This window comes from Empidonax traillii, unplaced genomic scaffold, assembly GCF_003031625.1.
Source record: "Empidonax traillii isolate 1590-97213 ecotype Southwest subspecies unplaced genomic scaffold, ASM303162v1 scaffold744:size612752, whole genome shotgun sequence".
NCBI lineage: Eukaryota > Metazoa > Chordata > Aves > Passeriformes > Tyrannidae > Empidonax > Empidonax traillii.
The window spans coordinates 342,453-361,372 of record NW_020955937.1 but is presented as its reverse complement, the minus strand read 5'-3'; the positions used below and the strand labels follow the sequence as shown (position 1 = coordinate 361,372).

At 40.8% G+C, this 18,920-nt stretch overlaps 2 protein-coding genes across 5 annotated transcripts in view; one reads left to right on the top strand and one right to left on the bottom strand.

Annotated features, from left to right (window-relative positions):
- Nucleotides 1–944, bottom strand: part of ASF1A (anti-silencing function 1A histone chaperone) — a 13,205-nt gene extending 12,261 nt beyond the window's left edge. Inside the window, exon 1 of the mRNA XM_027900643.1 lies at nt 517–944. Within this exon, the coding sequence (XP_027756444.1) occupies nt 517–625 (109 nt within the window). The 5' untranslated portion in view covers nt 626–944. The remainder of the gene's footprint in view (nt 1–516) is intronic.
- The window catches only part of MCM9 (minichromosome maintenance 9 homologous recombination repair factor), a 47,876-nt gene extending 32,001 nt beyond the window's left edge, over nt 1–15,875 (top strand). The window contains exons 8-13 of one of the 4 annotated variants that reach the window (XM_027900633.1): nt 4,041–4,215; nt 6,211–6,413; nt 7,416–7,619; nt 9,009–9,091; nt 11,154–11,299; nt 13,508–15,875. In XM_027900633.1, the coding sequence (XP_027756434.1) occupies nt 4,041–4,215; nt 6,211–6,413; nt 7,416–7,619; nt 9,009–9,091; nt 11,154–11,299; nt 13,508–15,038 (2,342 nt within the window). In that variant the 3' untranslated portion in view covers nt 15,039–15,875. Of the gene's footprint in view, nt 1–4,040; nt 4,216–6,210; nt 6,414–7,415; nt 7,620–9,008; nt 9,092–10,044; nt 10,188–11,153; nt 11,300–13,507 lie in introns of those variants that run through there. The other 3 variants (XM_027900634.1, XR_003573126.1, XR_003573127.1) reach the window with 3 other exon arrangements.
- Nucleotides 15,876–18,920: the final 3,045 nt, after the last annotated feature.

The following is an 18,920-nucleotide window of genomic DNA, read 5'->3' as shown; positions in this document are numbered from 1 at the left end:
TTTTTTTTTTTTTTTAAGTATTAAAATTGGAGCACGAGGCCAGCGAGGCGCATCCCCGCGGAGCGTCTTCCGCGCTCCGAGTACGGCCGGGGCTGCACGCGCAGCATCCCGTGTGCCCGCGGGGATGCGCGGCCGCCGAGCCCGGCTCAACCCTCCTGTCTCCCGCTCGCTCCCCCCACGCACACACAAAGCTGGCAACATGGCTACCTCCACTCTAACAAGTTCCTCGCAACTTGCGGCAGCTCGCCGCCTCGCCGATGGCGGGGAGAGGCGGCGGGCCCGGCTCGGCGCCCAGGGTTGGCGGACGCCGCCAACTTTCCCCGTCGCCGGGCTCGGCGGGAGCGGCACATCCCCTCGCCCGGCCGGCACATCCCCTCGGCTCGGCACGGCGATGCGGCCAAGGAGGAGAGACTGGCAAATTGTAGGCGCAGGCCTGTGCAAAGTTTAAGCCTTAGAAGCCCCGAGCTCAGAGCCCCAGGTTGCAAAATCCGTATCGGGGAGAAAAAATCTACTCACCTTCAGACAGGTCCTCTATGCACTCGAATGTGATTTCGAACTGGAAAGGATTGTAGAAAGGAGAAGGATTATCCAACACCACTACATTGTTCACCTGAACCTTTGCCATATTTTGGAAAAAAACACAAACAATAGGCAGAGCGTGTTAACGCCGCGCACTAAAGTCCTCCGTGCCGGGCTCCCGCACCGCACAAGCCCCCGCGCCGCTGCCCGAGCGAGGCTGCAGGGCGGCGACTTCCACAAACTTTTTTTTTTTTTTTTTTTCTTCCTCCCCCTTTTATTTACACCGGGAACGCTCCACACTGTTCGCCGCTTTCCCTATTTCACTCAACTACAGCCCATTCTGCCCCTGCTCGCCGCCAGCGCCCGCCCGGATTGGCCGCTCTGCGGGCGAGGGCCCTCCCTCCGCGGGCACGGCGGGCACCGAGCGCGGGCCAGAGCGGCTCCCGCGCGCGCCCGCCCCGCGCCGCCCCCGCCGCAGCGCCCCCGCGCGGCGCGCGCCGGCAACGGCCCGCCGGCAACCGCCACAGCGGCGCGAGGGCGGGGCGGGGCCGGGGCGGGGCGGGAGCTGATCCCGGCGCTGCCTGGGCGGGAGGGTGTGGGAGAGCGGCAACAGATCTTTAGCCTTTTTTTTTTCCTTCTTTTTTTAATTTCCAGGAAAAGGACGTAGGGCTTATCAATAGCATTTTTTTTTTCTGTTTGCATTAAGAAAAATAAAGTCCAGGCAAGGGGAAAGGTCTACTCGTTAGGTAGTCAGATCATCACAACCGAGGCGATTCCAATCAGTTTGGAAGCTATCACCCTGTAAGAGTTTTATTTACAAAGAAAAAAATTTAAATCCCCAAGGTGTGAATTTATTTCAATTGCTGGCATGTTGCTGATGGAAGTGTATTTGCCATGCCTACCAGATTTGTTGCTATTAAGGGAATTATAAAGTTTGGATTCATATGCAGAAGATGTTTTCTTTTGCCACTGTATTATCTTATATTTAAAGTTGTGAACCATAAAGGTTTATATGAACTGGAGAAGAAATTAATTTTTTTTCAAAATGTTCGTCCTCTGCAAGTTGTGAACAACATAAGACCGTACCCACCTTGAAAAAGTGCCCTAAGCTGAAAATGGAGGCTGGAAGAAGAGTAGAGCAAAATATCATAACTAAATTAAAACCACAGGTAGAACATGAACAAAACATAATCTTTTATCAATTCACTTCAGGCAAGAAGTTAAAGAAGCACTGTATCTGAACAAGACAAAAAGCTGCTTTAACAAGAGCTCATTTTAAGGTTTTATTTAAGCTTACTTATAAAGAGGAAGATTCACAAGTGTTTAAAAGAATCCTAGGTGTGTTTTTATGTGCATGAGTGTGCAATGTGAAGTAATATATAAACAGCAACTGCAATGGTAGCTGCTTGAGAAGAGTGAAAAGCTACTCTCAGTCCAACACTCGTGATGAAATTGTTCTCAACATCTCCCAGAACAAGCAATTTTACTGTCAAAATTCACACAACTAATCTAATCAAACAGGAAGGTGCATGAAGCTTTCAACATCCCTTAATAAGAATGAAAGTAGTGATCCACTTAGAGACTAAACCTTTTTGCCTGTGGGGCTCCCCCATGTGCCAAGAGGCCCTTGTGGGTTGTGGTGGTTTCGGCTCTTTGTTTTTGTTATGTTTATGGTTTGTTTGTTTGGGTTTTTTTCCTTTTTCTGTGTTGGTTGTGTTGGGGCTGGGTGTTGATGGGGTCCCAGGTCCCGAATCAGGGGTGCGCAGGGCTATCAGGTTCATAAGTCTGACCCCACAGAGCAGCTGCACTGCCCTGACCAGCACCCATGGCATCCACCTCTTGGCTGACAGCAGCGTGCCAGGAGGCAGTGTGGCAGCACTTGGCTGGCTGGGGAGCCCCCTGAGTAAAAGGGGGGTTGCTGGTGGGATGCTGGGTGCCCCAGGTGGGATGGGCTGGCTGTCTGCATGGCTGTTCTGCTTCACGTGAGCCTGTGCCACTGCTGCTGCAGAGACCACCCACAGAGGGGTTGTGCAGGGAATGGAGCATGCCTGCTGCACAGCCATGCTGTCAGGAAACCACCCCCTTCCTCTATTTGTAAAGGAGGGCTTGGGTGGCATAGTAACCCATGAGACAATGCACCTTCCCTGTGCAGCAGGAATGCCATGTTGTGCAGCAGAGGAGGAGGCCATCTTGTGTGGCATCAGGAGCCCTGCGGGGGAGGCCACCTCATGGCTGCCGTGCACAGAGCACAGGGAGAAGGGGAGTGACACAGCACTGTAGCATCAGCAACATCCCTCACACCATCGTGGGGAGAGAGCAGAGAGTGCCCAGGGCTCGGGGGGTGCAAGCTGTGTACCCCTACCACAGGTGAAGATTCTGCCTGGAAATAAATGTACAACCAGGCTGCAGTACTTCCTGGTGTGGTCATTTTGTGTTTTTATAATTCTGCTGTCTGATTGACTGCCCAGGTTATTTGGTGCAGAGTCCCAGAAACTATAAGAAAGTTTGGACACACTGGAGGAGATTCCTTGCAACAAGCTGAAGTACATATTAGTTTCAGGAAACATATGTATTTCTAGTGACCTTTTGCTGGCCACCTGGGGACAAATGGGTACTGTGATGGGCTGTGCAGTAACAAGTAGCTCTCTGCAGCCTCTCTTCCCTGAACCAAATGATGGGGAGGGGGATTCTTGTGCAGGCTTTATCATAGAATTCCAGGAGGTTTTAGGCTGGTTGCAGCTTGTCAACTACTAGGATATTTTGAGCAGAACATTGGAGTGAAAAATGAGGGCTAAAGATAGAGAAGAAGCTGGGAAATAGGGAATAGAAGTATTGAAAGGAGCTGCACGTACTTGCTAATGTGTGGCTGTTTCCACAGTTGTGCAGGCCTTCTGACTTGCCATCCACACGATGTTGTATCATGTGTAGATTTACTGGGAAACTTTTTTTAATTTTTATTCCCCCACTTCATCCTTGAGCATCTTTGGATTTTCACTTTTGCTTAATGCTTAGAGGAAACACAAAGAAATTTAACTGCCATAGTTTAAGGGAAGAATTTGACTCTGTCTCCTGGGACAAGGTGCCGTATGAGATTGAAATGTATTTCTTTTTTCAAAACTTTGCAGCTCCAAAATTTTGTCTGTTTTAGTAGTTGAGGGGGAGAAGGATCTGAATGGGTCCATTGCATAATTTTGCAATCTTTGCATTTGCCCCAGTTTTCAATATGATCTGGCAGACCTAGTCTTCACACCCTAATCTCTTTTGTCCATTTAACAAAATCCTAAAACAAGTCACAATCAAACAGAATCTGCTCCACAGCTCCCGGCTAACCTGCTGCAACACCAGTGGGATTGCTCACCAGTAGCTCTAAAGTGAGTTACATGGTAGAGGCATGTGGTGGAGCTGCCCTGCTGCTCTGCCTTCTGTCCATGGCACGAGCCAGTGTGCTGGATCCCTTTCTTTCACTCAAGTGCACTCCTGCATTTTAAGGAAAAGACTGACGAAAGTAATTGATTCTTCAGGCTTGACAGTGACTGCTGTGAAGGACTTTGGGGAGTGGAATTTGGAAGCTGGAGCACTGGTGCTTGCAGATGGAGGCCTTTGTTGCATTGATGAGTTCAACAGTATCAAAGAACATGACAGAACCAGTATCCATGAGGCAATGGAGCAACAAACCATCAGTGTTGCAAAGGCAGGGTAAGTGGCATGTTAACGTATGTGATAAAACAGTATAGGATATTTCTCTTGTACTTACAAGGTTTGTCATGCTGATTAAATATATGTGTTTTATTTGTTGTACCTAGTTTAGTTCTCAGCAGTATTCTTACACTAGATGAGTCAGCATTTCCAAGGACAGTGCACTGGACCAGAGGTTGCAAGTGATCAGAATAAATACATACCCTCTTCATTGCTGAGTTTTCAATCTACCACTTTAGGCCAGGCTTTTTCCTAAGAAGGCATGGTGTTCTTTTCCTTGTCCTTTGCAGCAAGTGGTCGCATTAATCATCTGTGAAATGAGGAACTTAGTAACTTTTTTCATTACATCTCAGAAAGTGGGACTTCATTTCACCAACATCATAGAATCATAGAATCAATTAGGTTGGAAAAGACCTCTAAGATCATGGAGTCCAAGCTTTGACTGATCACCACTGTATCAACTAGATCATAGCATGAAGTGCCATGTCTAGTCACTGCTTGAACACTTTCAGGGATGATGGCTCCACCACCTCCCTGGGCAGCCCATTCCAATGCTTGACCACCTTTTCAGTGAAGAAATTTTTCCTTATATCCAACCTGAACCTTCCCTGGCACAGCTTGAGGTTATGTCCTCTTGTCCTGTCAAGCCCACTAATACTGCATGGCAACAAAAGCAGATGAAGAGATTTCCAGGCTGCTGAATTGTATGTTTTGGGTGTGGCATAAACTCCTGCTTACTTTTAGTTCCTCCCGCTCTTTTTTCAAAGTACTGTATGTTCAGATCTGCTGTTCCCCCCACACACACCTGTGCCCACCACCTGAATCTTTGAGCTCCTATGTCATTCTCTCAGTCATAATGCAGCTCTTGTCCAGACCCAAATTTCCTTGCTGGTATTGCTGCAATCCCTGCCACTCAAAAGGAATCATCCTTTCCATATTCCTTCATGTTGCCTTCAGCTCAGCTCTTGCTCCTTTCATATCTTGGCTTCTCTAACTGATCATGTCCTTTCCTTATTCTGAGTGTTTCCACACTCCTTGGCAGACACCAGTCAGGTGATGTCAGTCTCACCAGGGTGATTACTAGCCTTTGCCAATAATGCAGCTGGGCACAAATATTTGAAATCAATGTAGTCCTGTCTCCTTAGTAAGACAGTGACATATTTTAGCTAGGTTTCTTGTTGCAGTCAGTTGAGTTTTGTAGACCCCAGACACTGTTTACTAACTTGCCCAGTGTAGCCTCAGTTACTCACTTTTAAGGACTACATATAATGAGGATTTTTTAAGTGGTAACTTAGCACAGATAAATTAAGCACCTTGTTAATTTAGGTCTTATTTTGGTGCATGGGAGATAAGTATTTTTTCCTGTTGGGTGTAAGCTAGTGTAAGATCTGTGGTCCTTCCTCTCAGTTGCAGAAGAACTTTGGACATGAGGCTGCAGTTACTCAGGAGCTGACTAGAAATAGCTCAGAGACAAACCAAAGTTAGAATGCTTCTGCTGCTGCCTTAACCAAAAAGGGTGCATTTAGGCTACTAGAATAAAAATAATCTCTCCTCACATCTACAAGCACATGCTAAGGCATCATGGTTAAGAGAGGAAAATGATTGCCATCATTGTTTGCTTGGGTTCATATTCATGTTTACACATAGGAATAAAACATATGTGTATGTTACATTTTATTTTATTGTCTGAAAAGTAATGTTGGTTTTCACTATTTAAGGACCTAGCTGTATACAGAGATTACTTGTGGCAATATTAGTCAGTTACTTTTGGTATTCTGATCACTGTCTGTCCAGTTGTTACTCTCTTACTGAGAAAAGGTATACATATAATAAAAATTAATACAATAATACAATGTGTACCTTGTTTAGGTCTTATGGTCTTTCAAGAAAAGGTATGCTCTTTATAGCATAGAAACATGAAAATTTTTAAACACTTTGAAATTATTTTCCCTACCAATTTAATTCAACCATAATGTTCATCACACTTTTCTCTAGCTTGGTGTGCAAGCTTAATACAAGGACAACTATCCTGGCAGCAACAAATCCAAAAGGCCATTATGACCCTAATGAGTCTGTGTCTGTCAACATAGCTCTTGGCAGTCCCCTGTTGAGCAGATTTGACCTGGTCTTAGTATTGTTAGATACAAAGAATGAGGAATGGGACCGCATCATTTCATCCTTCATCTTGCAAAATAAAGGTAAGAGTAGTCTTTTTAAATTGTAAGGTGGTTTTTTTGTTTGGTTGATTCTGGTTTTGTTTTTTCTTGTTATTTTTTTTATTTCCCTACCTTTTAGTTTGTTATTCTTGAGTCTTTCATACTAATCAGTGAATACATTTTTGTTACGGTGGTTTTCTGCGGTATGGTTGTTTTTCAAGTAGGACTAAGATAGAAATTCCTAATTAATTAGGAGGGGTGAGCTGAGAACACTATGGTTTTACTCTGTGATTATTTACAAGAGATTTCAGCCCAGGCTGCTCAGTAAGTGGATGGTTTCCATCTCACGCCTTTACATTGTGTGATCTGCAGACCTACACTCCATGCAATTGTACTTGCTGTTAATGGGAAACCTATTTCAGGCAGAACAGATCAGAGCTGCATGTGCTGCAGGGTGCAAAGAATGAACAATAGTGTTTCTAATGTGTAGCTTTGGGCTCTGGACTTAGGGAAGGCAGTGTGATTTGATTTTAACCAGCCCCTTCCCCATCCACTTCAGGAACATGAGTTTGATCCCCATTGCGGAAGAAGTGATTAGAGGAAACTTCTGCAGCTAGCTTCCTTCTCTTTCTAAAGTATTTCCCTACAAAGTGTTCAGAATATGGCAGGTAGTTTTCGGTTCCTACAAGGTAGGTAAAACAGCCAAAGGAGGTACATACACTCGTGTAGGATTTTTCATTTTAAAGAATTCCAGAGCGCTTGGTACTGCCTGTGCCATCTGGTGGGCAGTGAGGCTGACTGAGCAGTGAGGCTGAAATTATTGGAGGCTTTACTGTGGATTTTGATAGGAAAGGGATTGGGTGGTGTAAAATTCTGCACTGGAATTTGACCAAGTCCTTGAGGACTAGTGTATAGACCAGCCAGTGTGCCCCAAAAGTACAGGAATGTGTCTTTTATAGTAACCTGTCCATTTAATAGGAATTCCTAGGAAGAAACTTGAATGTGTGTTGTTATAGAATTACTGACAAAGCAGTTCTAATGCAGGTTGCCCAAGCAAATCAGAAAAGCTCTGGAGCATGGAAAAGATGAAAACCTACTTCTGCCTTATAAAAAGCATACAGCCAAAAATGTCTGATGAGAGCAACCTGATCCTTGCACGCTACTATCAAATGCAGCGTCAGAGCGACTGCAGGAACGCTGCCCGGACCACCATCCGCTTATTGGAGAGTTTGATACGCCTTGCAGAGGGTACGGCCCTGGCATCTTTATTTTTAGGCTAACAGTTAACCTTTATGAAATGAATAGAACAGGAGTATAATTATAGCCAGTAAGCAGAATAGCAGCTTTTCCGTAGAGGTGGTTGTTGCATTGTTTTATCTTTCTAATCTAAGAGACTGTGAGTTGGAGATTTTGAATGTGGGAAAGGGTGTTACATTTAGATTATCAAAGCCAGCTTTAGTTTTGACATTCTCACACACATAATAAACACCTAAACCACTGGAAGAAATCGTAATTGAGAGAAAAATCTCAGAATTATGTGCCTGTATGAAAAGCAATCTCAGGATTTACTTGGCTTCGAGTCAAATATTTACTTCTATCCCAAAATTAATTTAACATAAACATAGCATGTTTTTTGTTTCCATAAATATCAGTAATCAAGTCTGTATTTTGCAATATAACCACAGCATTTCCAACTCTGAGTTCAAATCATATTTCATTTATAAGAACAAAAACAAAGGAAGCAGTAGGTTTCTCTCTTAACATGATTTTATTTTATAAAATGGCATATCAAATGTTTTGGGGATGAATTTAAAATAATGTACTGTATTTTGTTTAACAGTCATAAATGACAATGTAGTACTTCCTGTTTCAGATGTTTATATCTTGTTCTCCATTTAAGTGAAAGACATTCCTAACTTTTAGGGAGTCACATGTAATTTTCACATTCAGTTTTTCTTCCGTTCTTATCTGTTCACGTGATTGGAGCTTTTAGTAATATTTTGTTCTTTTAAACTGTTATGTAGATAGTATTAATTAATCTGCTTTTCTCTTGATGAGTAAGACCTGAATGTGTTTCCATGACCAGTCAGGAAAAAGGCTTCATGTGGTAAATTATTTGCATTATATCTATTTACAAAAATTCAGTTTTGTTTTGCTAATTTAAGAAAGGGAAAAAATAAAAAATAAAGTTGCTGTAGAGGAAAGCATTTTAAATAATGCTAAATTTGTAATACAGACCAGTGTAGAAGAAATCAAATATTTTCTAACCTGTGATGAAAAGTAGACTTAATTTTTTTACTTTATGGGGATGACTTGTACCTATATAGAGATGTTTCATATCACAGTCTCTGTAGTGATATCTGAACTTTACATTTTTTAATTGTAGAATTTTGAGCATCTTTATTCGAACTGTCAGTATAACTGTAATTTGAAAGTCACACCACATAGTTTACTAGAAAAACTAAGCCTTCTAATTCCTGTTGAAATTGACCCTAAAATCAAAATTATCATGTTTAAATTATGTCCATGTCCAAGTGTTTGAAGAGGTGAAGATATCTGAAGAAATGTCTTGTTCCTTCTAGTACAAAAAAATGTTTTTTGACTTTGGTAACACTTGCACACATTTATTTTTGATAGCTCACGCCCGGTTGATGTTTAGGGATACTGTGACTTTGGAAGATGCTGTAACTGTGGTATCAGTGATGGAATCTTCTATGCAGGTAAGGTTTCTTGTAGACATTGCCATTGCTGCAATACCCCATTTAAGGGATTCAGTTTTTCACGTAGACATGAGCCAGCTCGCTTCATCTCTTTGGAAAGGGTTTTATAGACTCATGGAAAGCAGGTCATCGGAGACCTTGACAAGTCTTTTTTAGTCCATCTTGATTGTTAAAATCTGTAAACCGAAATTATACTGAAATATCTGGATTAGCAATAAAGGCCTGATACCATTTTTTATAGACTTCACAGTCTTAAGTGAAGTTTTGGCATACTATTGAGTTTTGGTAATCTACATTTTAAAGACCTTTTGAGCCATAAATTCTGTGTTTAATAGCCTCTGATGGCTTTTTTTCTCCATGATGTTATGTAGTCACTAATTAACTAGGTATGGGAGAACCTAATAATTTTTTGAAGCATGTCCGAAAAATTGCCAAGACCTACACTTTATTTTGCCATTAAATCATTTTAAACTATGTTGGTGGTAATAGCAAAACTCGGAACTTGTAGAAGATTAATTTTACTCTGAGAAACCTTCAAATTCCATAACTGGTTGGACTGAAAATTGTGCATTCCACTTATAGTGTGGATTTATGTAATGCTTCCATGTAAAAAGGCATTGAATAAATGTGGAAGGCTAGATTTTAGTTTACTCTAACATTGTTAAGATGTTGAAAAAGCAGCACATTTAAAATTAGATAGAAGGGACTTTTCTTTAGTAGAAATGTGGAAAATAATATAGACACTATTACTTCAGATAGAATATTTTTAAGAGAAATAAACCCTCATGCTTTGGAGTTGGAAAAAGTTACCATAAGCAGATTATCCAAAGTTTTATGCATAGGAGCTTTTAGCACATCTGAAATATTTGGGCTTGGCTCTGTCAGGGATGGTGTACTCCACTGCACAGCTGACTGGTCTAATCCAAAATGGCATTTCCTATGTTTCTGTATAGGTTAATATGAATATATTCAAATTAAAACAGTTTTATATAGCACCCATTAGCTCAATGGACCTGAAAGACCTTTGCAGGAGTAGATATGCTCCTTTTGGGAGACAAAGCTCTTCGGGATAGATGCACAAAGTCACATATGGCAGGTGGGCCCTTATGATCTCCCTTGGGAGACTAATTGCAGTTTGTGCCACAGATAATCTACTGCACAACGTTGCAAATGGAATTTATCTCAAAAATACTACAGGGCCTGACCTTATTAAGCAGGAAAAGATTATTTAGCTGCCTGCTGCAATTTGTCTTGCACTGTTTGGAAGAGCTCAGCTTTCCAATGACAGCACTGCGTGTAAGTTAATATGTGAAGCTGTCGAAACAGCAGAAGATATCACATAAGTGTTCATTAACTGTAATTAAACCTGTAATTAACTAGATTGGAATTTGATGGGGCAGTGATTTCAAAGCAATATGGTTTTGGATATAAGAAGTCTGAAATACTAATTTTTTTTGTTTTTGCTAAGAGATCAAAAAGTGAAATGTATGCATATAATGGTATGTCGTCTGTGCGTCTCTACCTCATCAGCATAAGTAAAAGCAAAAGAATTGTTTTAATGGTGGCTTATTCTTTCATTTTTATACAGCCCTGCACTCAAGGGCTGCAGTTTGCATTACAAGCATCTGTCTAGTGAGAGTCAGTGAGAAATTTGCCTGAATTATGACTGTAAAAGACTACCTGGGAGTAGTTTGTATGCTCACCGTATTTGTTCCACTCTTCAATTCTTATAAGCAAGTAGGCAAATGCATTCATTTTTGCTAGGAATCTGCAAATTTGAGCTCTGCTATTTCTGGAAAGTAGAAATGATTCAGTGAAACAGTTTCTTTTTTGAAGGAAGAGATTTCTTTGTTTTATTAAAAAAGGATAGAAGTAGCAGGTCTATTAGGCAGGCCTAATAGGATTATTTATGTATATACAATTAGCAAATATTTTTACCTCAAGCTTTAAAATATCTAAGGAAGAATTCTGGATAAAATGGTCTCTGGTGTGTTAATTTGGTGCTGAATAATAAACGTAGTTTCCTATTTAATTTTTTTTTTTAATCTTTTTGTTTACATAGGGGGGTGCACTTCTTGGAGGCATCAATGCCTTACACACCTCATTTCCCGAAAATCCAGTGGCGCAATACCGAACACAGTGTGAACTCATATTGGAGCGGCTGGAGCTGCAAGATCTTCTGCACAAAGAGCTACAAAGACTTGACAGGTCTGTACAAAGCAACAAACTAATTCAGAAGTGAAAAAGAATTTGTTTCACAATCATATTTGGAGAGGGTCTAAAAATAGTGCCTGGCATTGGGAAGGCACTTGTTCTTTAGAGGACATGGATAATCAGAGAGACTGTTTTGAAGTAGCGCTCTGAGATCATCACAAGATCATTTTTCCCTTTGGGTTATGGAATTTACAAATATTTTTAAGAGCATTTTGATCAGTTCTCAACTCATATCTCAATACTATGCTCAGATAAATTTCAGCAGAGCTTCTTAGAGCCAGATTCTGTAACTGAGCAAATAATTTTATATAACCTTTTGTTGCTTGCTTGGTAAAATACAGCAGATCTACTTCATGATTTTTTTAAGCCTTCTTTTCTGTTGGGCTTGTTGGGATCCTTCCCTTTCTGCTAAAGGAAAATGTAAGCCTGAATCAAAATTCTGTTCTTTTGAGTGATTTCTCTTTTTTGACATGCTGGAATTTTCACTTGTCCCATCTCTAGTTTTCAACTCACTGCAATAATCTTTGGAAAGTCTATTTGCTATTTTTAATGGAAATCTATTAATGTACTGAGCCTGAGAGAAAAACAGTAGGATTGGAAGGAAATAAAACCCAAAAAAACCCCACATTTGTTTCCTGAAATGTGATTAGGCTCTAAAGAAACTTGTACTTTCTTGTTGTTAAAGGAAGATAAACAATTTATGTAGTTAAAGGAAGATAAAAGATTAATGTTGTTGAAGTTAATGGAAATAGCTGGGAGAATTCACTTTTCTTTTAAATACTCTGAGACTTATTTTGTAAGTCATAGTAATGATATGTTAAATAACCGAAGAGTCAACAAAAGCAGATGAAAGTGGGATATATTCCACAGACAGACAAAAAGTAGTTTTAAAACAGAGGTGTTCACAAGCGGTCATAGAAATGTAGGATGGGATGGGAGGTCAAATACAAAGACAGGATCAGGTCTGCATTTGACCTTCCTGACAGGGGCTCATGTTATCTGTTCTGAAGCCCTTCTAATGATGAGAATTTTCTGTTGCCACTGTGTAGTCTGTTCCATGACTGCTCCACCTAATGCTCATAAAGGTTTTCCCAATATCTCATTGAATCCCCTATGCTGCAAATTAAGCTGATTTCTTCTTCTGTCTCTTAAGTAGCTTAGGGAATACTAAATTAATGTCCTCTTTAAAATAACCTATTCTGTACTGGAAGACTTGTTCCATGCATTCTCCCTAGGCTATATTTCAATAAAACAATCAGATATCTCTCATCCATTCTTGATGACTCATAGAACTTCTATTTCCCATCAAAAACTTAAGAATAAATGTGTTAGTAAATAATTATGATAATTATTCTAAAACATACTTGTCAGTATAATGTTTTCTCTCTCATCTAGCAGAGAAACTGTTTATAATGCATAAGAATCATTTCTCCTAGACAAATGTAGGCACTTTTGGGATGGAATGTGACTGCTTTTTGGTCACGTTTTTAGCAAGAAACAGAATACTGTCTCCCTTGGAAATTGTATGTATAAGTACAATAGACAGAATATCAGCTATACTGAGATTGGAGGGAACCCTCATTCTAGCACCTCTCTTGTTTTGGAGGGCCCTGAGAATACTGATAGCCACAGACAGCCATAATTAAGTTTTATAAGTGATCTGAGATGCTTTCACTCTATCACGTGGAGTTTTTGACATGTTGAATACATAGTGATGATGAGAGAAATCCAACAACCACTGTTCCAAGTAATACCTTGATTTTCCATTCCAATAACTCGTTTGAGGCTTTGTCTGGCTCAGGATAAAATTTAATTAGGTTCCTGTTCTAGAAGATAGATTTACAGAATATGTAAAATCCCAAGGGACTTTAGCAATGATTGTAAGCAGTGCAAAGCTGTTTGTTTAGTTTTTATTTTTTTCTGTTTGGTTTACTAAGAAAATGCAGTTTAGCTGGTTGCTTCCTTTGTCTGTCTATCTATTGGGGACACTAAGTTCTTCCAGTTACTATCAAAGGTGCTGAAAGATCACAGACTGCAACACCAGCTTATGTATCTATATGTGAAACTTAGTACTATACTTTTGTGGCCTGCATTATTTGTAGCTTTCCACCAGTCATACCTATTAAGTATCACTATTACAATGAAGAAAGAAAAAGAAAGAAAACTAATTTACTATGGCCTCTTTTTTTTCCTACTTTATAGATTGCAAATGGAAAATTCATGCCAGCTGCAGCCTGAAGAGACAAGTTTCAGTGCTACCACAAGATGCTTGAACGGGGATGTGTTTGGACAGTCAAAGCAAAGGTCTCAGTCAGAACCTTCAAAGCAACAAGAGGATAACTCTGAGCCACAGCCGCCTTTGCCTGAAGGCAGCTGTGACAGCGATATTCATCCAGAAATCTTGAGCAACCAAGCACACAGTAACAACAAAAATACCAACAGCCTGGCATGGTTTGACAGCCTGGAAGAACGCAGCATTGATGCTGAAGAAACTTCCCAGAAGAAGTCTCCAGTGCCCAAGGTATCTCCAAATAACTTGGCTTCAAAAACTCCACGTAAAAAAAACTGTTCTGAAGAAAGATCTACTTCTATACCAACGAAGGGAAGTAGAATAAAAGAGTCACCAGCAACTGTGGATCTGCATGCTCCTTTGAAACAGGACAAAGTTTCCAAGTTAAGCAGGAAAAGGACTGAAGAACACAACTGTTCTTCATCAGAAGCTAATATTCCAGACCCAGCATCACCAAGTGCTAGTGTGCAGGATTCGGTTATTACACAACATGCTTCTAAAAGGTGGCAGAGGCTGCACACAGAGAAATCACATGGATTCTTTACAAGTACACAGGACCCTGAGGCAAAGGCCCTTCCTTCAGTATTACCTGCCTCTGGCCTGTCAAATCTTTCAAGTGATGCAGATTCTGTGCTAGGGGAAGAAGAGAGCAGTATATCTCTAGCAGCAAAAAGTGCAACAATTTCCCTGAGAAAACGAGGTAAAGGTCAAGTAGTGGAGGAAACAAATGTAGTAAGTTCCCATAAGCCAGAAATCCTCGACAGTGAAAGTCCCCCAGCTGCTAAACTGGCTAAGTTTTCTTTCAGACCTAGGACAAAACTTGACCATTCTTCAGAGAAGAAAAATGAAGTTTCTCTTTTTCACAGTGAAACCATTTGTAAGCCAGGGGAGCAGCTTCAGGGAGGGCAGGTGCTAGAAGAACGCTGTCCCCGTGAGGAAGGCAAGATGGCATTGACTCATTTAGGAAAATGTAGTTTGGAAAAACGATCGAGTGATAATAAAGGGAAAGAAGAGCAGGAGAGACAGGCTTTAGGGAAAGAAATCAGAAGAAGTGCAGCAATATGCTCTGATGTCAGTTTTGATGCTGTGTCACCTCCACCCACTGAGAAGAAAAGGGAAGGAGAGGAGAAACTTGGTGGTCCAAGCACAGGGAAGGTGCGCTCCAGCACATTAGCCAAGCTGTCAACTTTCTCCTTCGTGTCACGTCCTGAGTCAAAATCAGAAACCTCATCTGCCATTAGGACTGACACTAACAAGGAAAGCCATAGTACATCACTGAATATGCACATGAGCAATCCTAGCAGAAGGAAGAGTTTTGCATTGGGAAATGCTGGTAAAGCCAGTATGATAACACAGAAATCTCTCTTCTCAATAGCAGAGCTTGATGATGCTACATTAGATTTTGATTGGGATGAAGAGGTTAGGAGAAATCCAACCTCGTAACATGTATATCTTCCCAAGTACTTAACATGCAATTCTTCTGAATCTTCGCCCTTTTATCAGTTGTATCCATGGTTTACAAACTATTTCATAGAATCATCCTGGACCTGAGCTGACACCAATGAACATACGTTCTTTAAGGGCCACATACTTTACATAAGCTAACAACTGTGTGTACTGCAGGCCTGATGTGGCTTTCAGTTTTCTAAACTCTTCCTGAGACTATTTATCTTAGTTGACTGTTTTGATTGACCTGATGAAACCTGAAGATTTGTGTGGTTATGTTCATGTTTCCAGAGTGAATGATCTTGCAGAAAAGCAAGCTTGATTGACTTTTTCTTTTATTTCACGTAACGGTTAGAATGACACATGATTCAGATTGTCCTTCCAAATGACTATGCTGCTTTAGAGAAACGATGATGCTAAAGCTATAAATAAGTATATTTTGTTCATCTATATATGCTATTTGTCTCAACATAGTTTCCAATATTGTCATTTATCATCATGCTATGGTAAGTATTTCCATATTATCATGATCATGGCAATTTTGCTGCATCTTTGATTACTATGCTCCTTGTCACGTGTCTAATATTGAAGACATGGATCAAGAGATTTTTGTTTCTGTTTTTTAATTTCAATTTTAAATACACTGGTTCAGATATCTGTGTTTGTATTCTGGGTCATTTTATCAAAACCCAACTCTGTAATAAACACACAGTTCTCTGCTGCAGAGACAACAAATTTCAGGTGATTGAACGGGAATCCTCAGTAACCAGGGTAACTTTAATGCAGTCAGTAAGCCCTGGTATATAAAATACACTTCAAGCGTAGCACCATGGTGAAGAGCTTCCCTAGTGCAGCTTGGTTCTGATTCAGATAATGTTTACTCGGATATTTTAATTGTGATTAGAGTTTTACTGCATCTGATATGCAGTTCATCTTCTGTAGCATGCTATGTCATTTGTCTAATGGGAAATTAATCTATTAATGCATTACATGTTTACAGAGAAAGGTAAGCCGTAATTTTCTTTTAGTGACTTGCCTCGTATGTTTCTTCTCTATTTTAATTCTCCACGGAATATTTTTGTTATTACCTGCAAGGTAAACAGAGAATAGAGTGGTTGCTTACAGCACAGTAAATCCTTTGAGAGACTTGATAGCGCAAAGATCAGATTCTCTATTGGTTTGCTTAGAAGTAGCTCCCTTGAAACCAGGTGAGTTAAAGTAGTGCAAAATTTGAGAGAACTGAGGGAGTGTGAGGCCTTGAGGAGTACTTCAGAGTGACACAAGAATAGTAGGGATAGTAGTTGGTTTACCTGTAAGAGTTTGGGGAAAAAGACAGAAACATTGCTGTCCAGACTGCTTGTGTGGTAGTTCCTCCACTGGAAACATGACATCAACTAAAACAAGTGGAATTTATCCACCTCCCTCCCAAAGCACAGAGCCACCCCATCATGTTCCTTCTCACCAACACCTATGCCAGGGCGAGGGGGACATGCACCCATGATCTACTGTCAGTGAAAATCAGAAGTTTCCTACAAGATGCTGTATCTACACTGAAACTTGAGAAGGGTCAAGAATACTTGAGCTATTAACATTTATGGTGGCCTTCCTACGTGTATTTTTTGCATCAACCACTTGCATGGTGTCCTCATTTACAATCAGAAATCCTCTTTGCAGCTGTTTGGTTTGATGGATGTTACTAGCTGGCCAGTGCAAAGCCAGAACATAGCTACTGGATCCCATTCAAGCATCATGAGCTTTTTTACCATGTAAAATGATAAATTAGTCAAGAGAAAGTTCATCCACCTGTGCTAGAAGTACTGTTTTGTTTATCACATCCCTATAGAACAGTAGCTAGGGCCTCATCTTATGTAATTTATTGTATATGGTTATGTGACAAGCTGCTCCCAAGAACTGATGGACCTTTTCCTAAACAGTCTTTTGTGGGAGGCTGATTGACTTTTTTGCCTGGTTTGCAGGCATCCCGAGTACTCAACAGCTAAAGCTTAAATCAGTGAGACTTGTGTAAGCTGCAGTATAATTATAACGTCACTCTTGTGTCTTCATCCCTCTCATATTCGTGGTTGTGAATTGGCCCCGTCAAGAAGAAATGGTAGTGAGTAGTCTCACTTGGGATATCTGGGAGCAGAAGAAACAAGAAAATGATAGGGGTTCAAAGCACTGTTTGCTGAGGACATCTGAGAGCCTTAGACCTCCCCCATTTTAGCACCTGTCTTTACTAGGTTGCAAGTCAAGCTCAAAACAGTGTCTGAGCACATTAGGACAAGTTTGATAATGCCCTGGAGACTTTCCAGACTTCCTGGAAAGAGCCTGGCTGGGTTGCTATCTACCACTTAGATATGCTTTAGTGACCTAATTCTAAACCTAGATGGTAGAATTTAGGCAGAGTGAATTCTATCATTTTTTGTAGTGACTTAATGGTTAATCATTTTTGAGGGACAATATGTTAGATAGTATATCAGTGAAAAGAAAGTTTTCAGACTCCCCTGACTAGAAGTAGTCACTGCATTACTTTATGAAGTGGAAGAATGCTTATTTATTGAACAGAGGTTTTTGAGATGTGAGGGATCTGCCTCTCCCTTTTGTGTAACCTGAGAAGTGGAACAACAGCCCAAAGGAGTCAAGGAAGGAGACTGAAAACTCCAGGCACACTGAGGTCACTCTGCCTATAAGACCACTCGGGCCTTGTTTCCCAGTTAGAAGCAAAGAAAAGGACGCACAGGGACATCAGGGACATTTTACTGAGCTTTCAGAAAGGCCCGTCTTTTCTACGTTATGAGAAGAAAAGCACTGTTGTTTTTTCAAACTGTCTGCAAAGAGGTTTTAGTCACCAAAGTGTATGAGGTAAATAACCAAAGAATAAATTTGGAAGAGCAGGTACTGCTGTGCTGAGATAAATCTTTATTTAATCAGACCAGTGGAAATACTATTGTTGTGGTACTGTTTCTGATTCATAGCACAAATTCAGAGCATCCAGGATAAATGAGAAGCACTCACTAATAAGGAAATCATAACTGCTGCTGATTTACTCTCTCCCTCACCACTGCCATTTATCAGTGCCTTGGCAGGAAACATGGCTAACTTCTTTCTTTTCCCTTTTTAAACCATCTTCCCCCACAAGTAATCCCAAGTTTCACTGTTTTTGGAGTGCTACAATAGCCCAATGATGGGATAATTTAAACCAATATGGCAGTGACAGTTTGCTGGGTTAACCTACAGATGAACTTCCCTTTCATCAATGAGCAGATTGATCTGAGTCTGTGATCTATCAAAACAATTATTATTGTTGAATACACTTGTATTTTATTAAGCTGTGTTCATGGAAGGTGAATATGTATGTTGCTGTTGCTGTCTTAAAACCCAGTTGAACCAAACCTTAGAAGCCACTGGTTTAGTAGTGTGATTTGGCCCTCGTTTGTGAGCAGCAGTGGAATGCTGTTAGATATTCAGTGGCCTGACTCCATTGCCTTGGCTGAAACCAGATTTCATCAAGTTAGTGTGGGACACGATCACGTCCCGTAGTAGTGTTTTTCTGGGCGGCCCATGCAGACATGATGATGACTCAAAAGACAGGTGGAAAGCAAAAACCCCAACAGTGTAATTAGGTATTGTTTAATTATATTTTTGGATAAAAAAAAATGCTTCATCATAATTCTTTTTATCCTGCTGCATGGTACTTTTGCAGGGAAGGGCACAGCCTTGGCTAGAACAAGACTGGAGAACCACCTCGGAATTAGGAGCCCAGGTATGATATTTTAGACTGTCATGAAGTATCCCTGCATAGTGCCTGAATCACTTCTCATTTACCAGTACTTGGGAAGGGGGAGCTGTGTGTAGTGGTTCTCTGTGGTTGCATATATC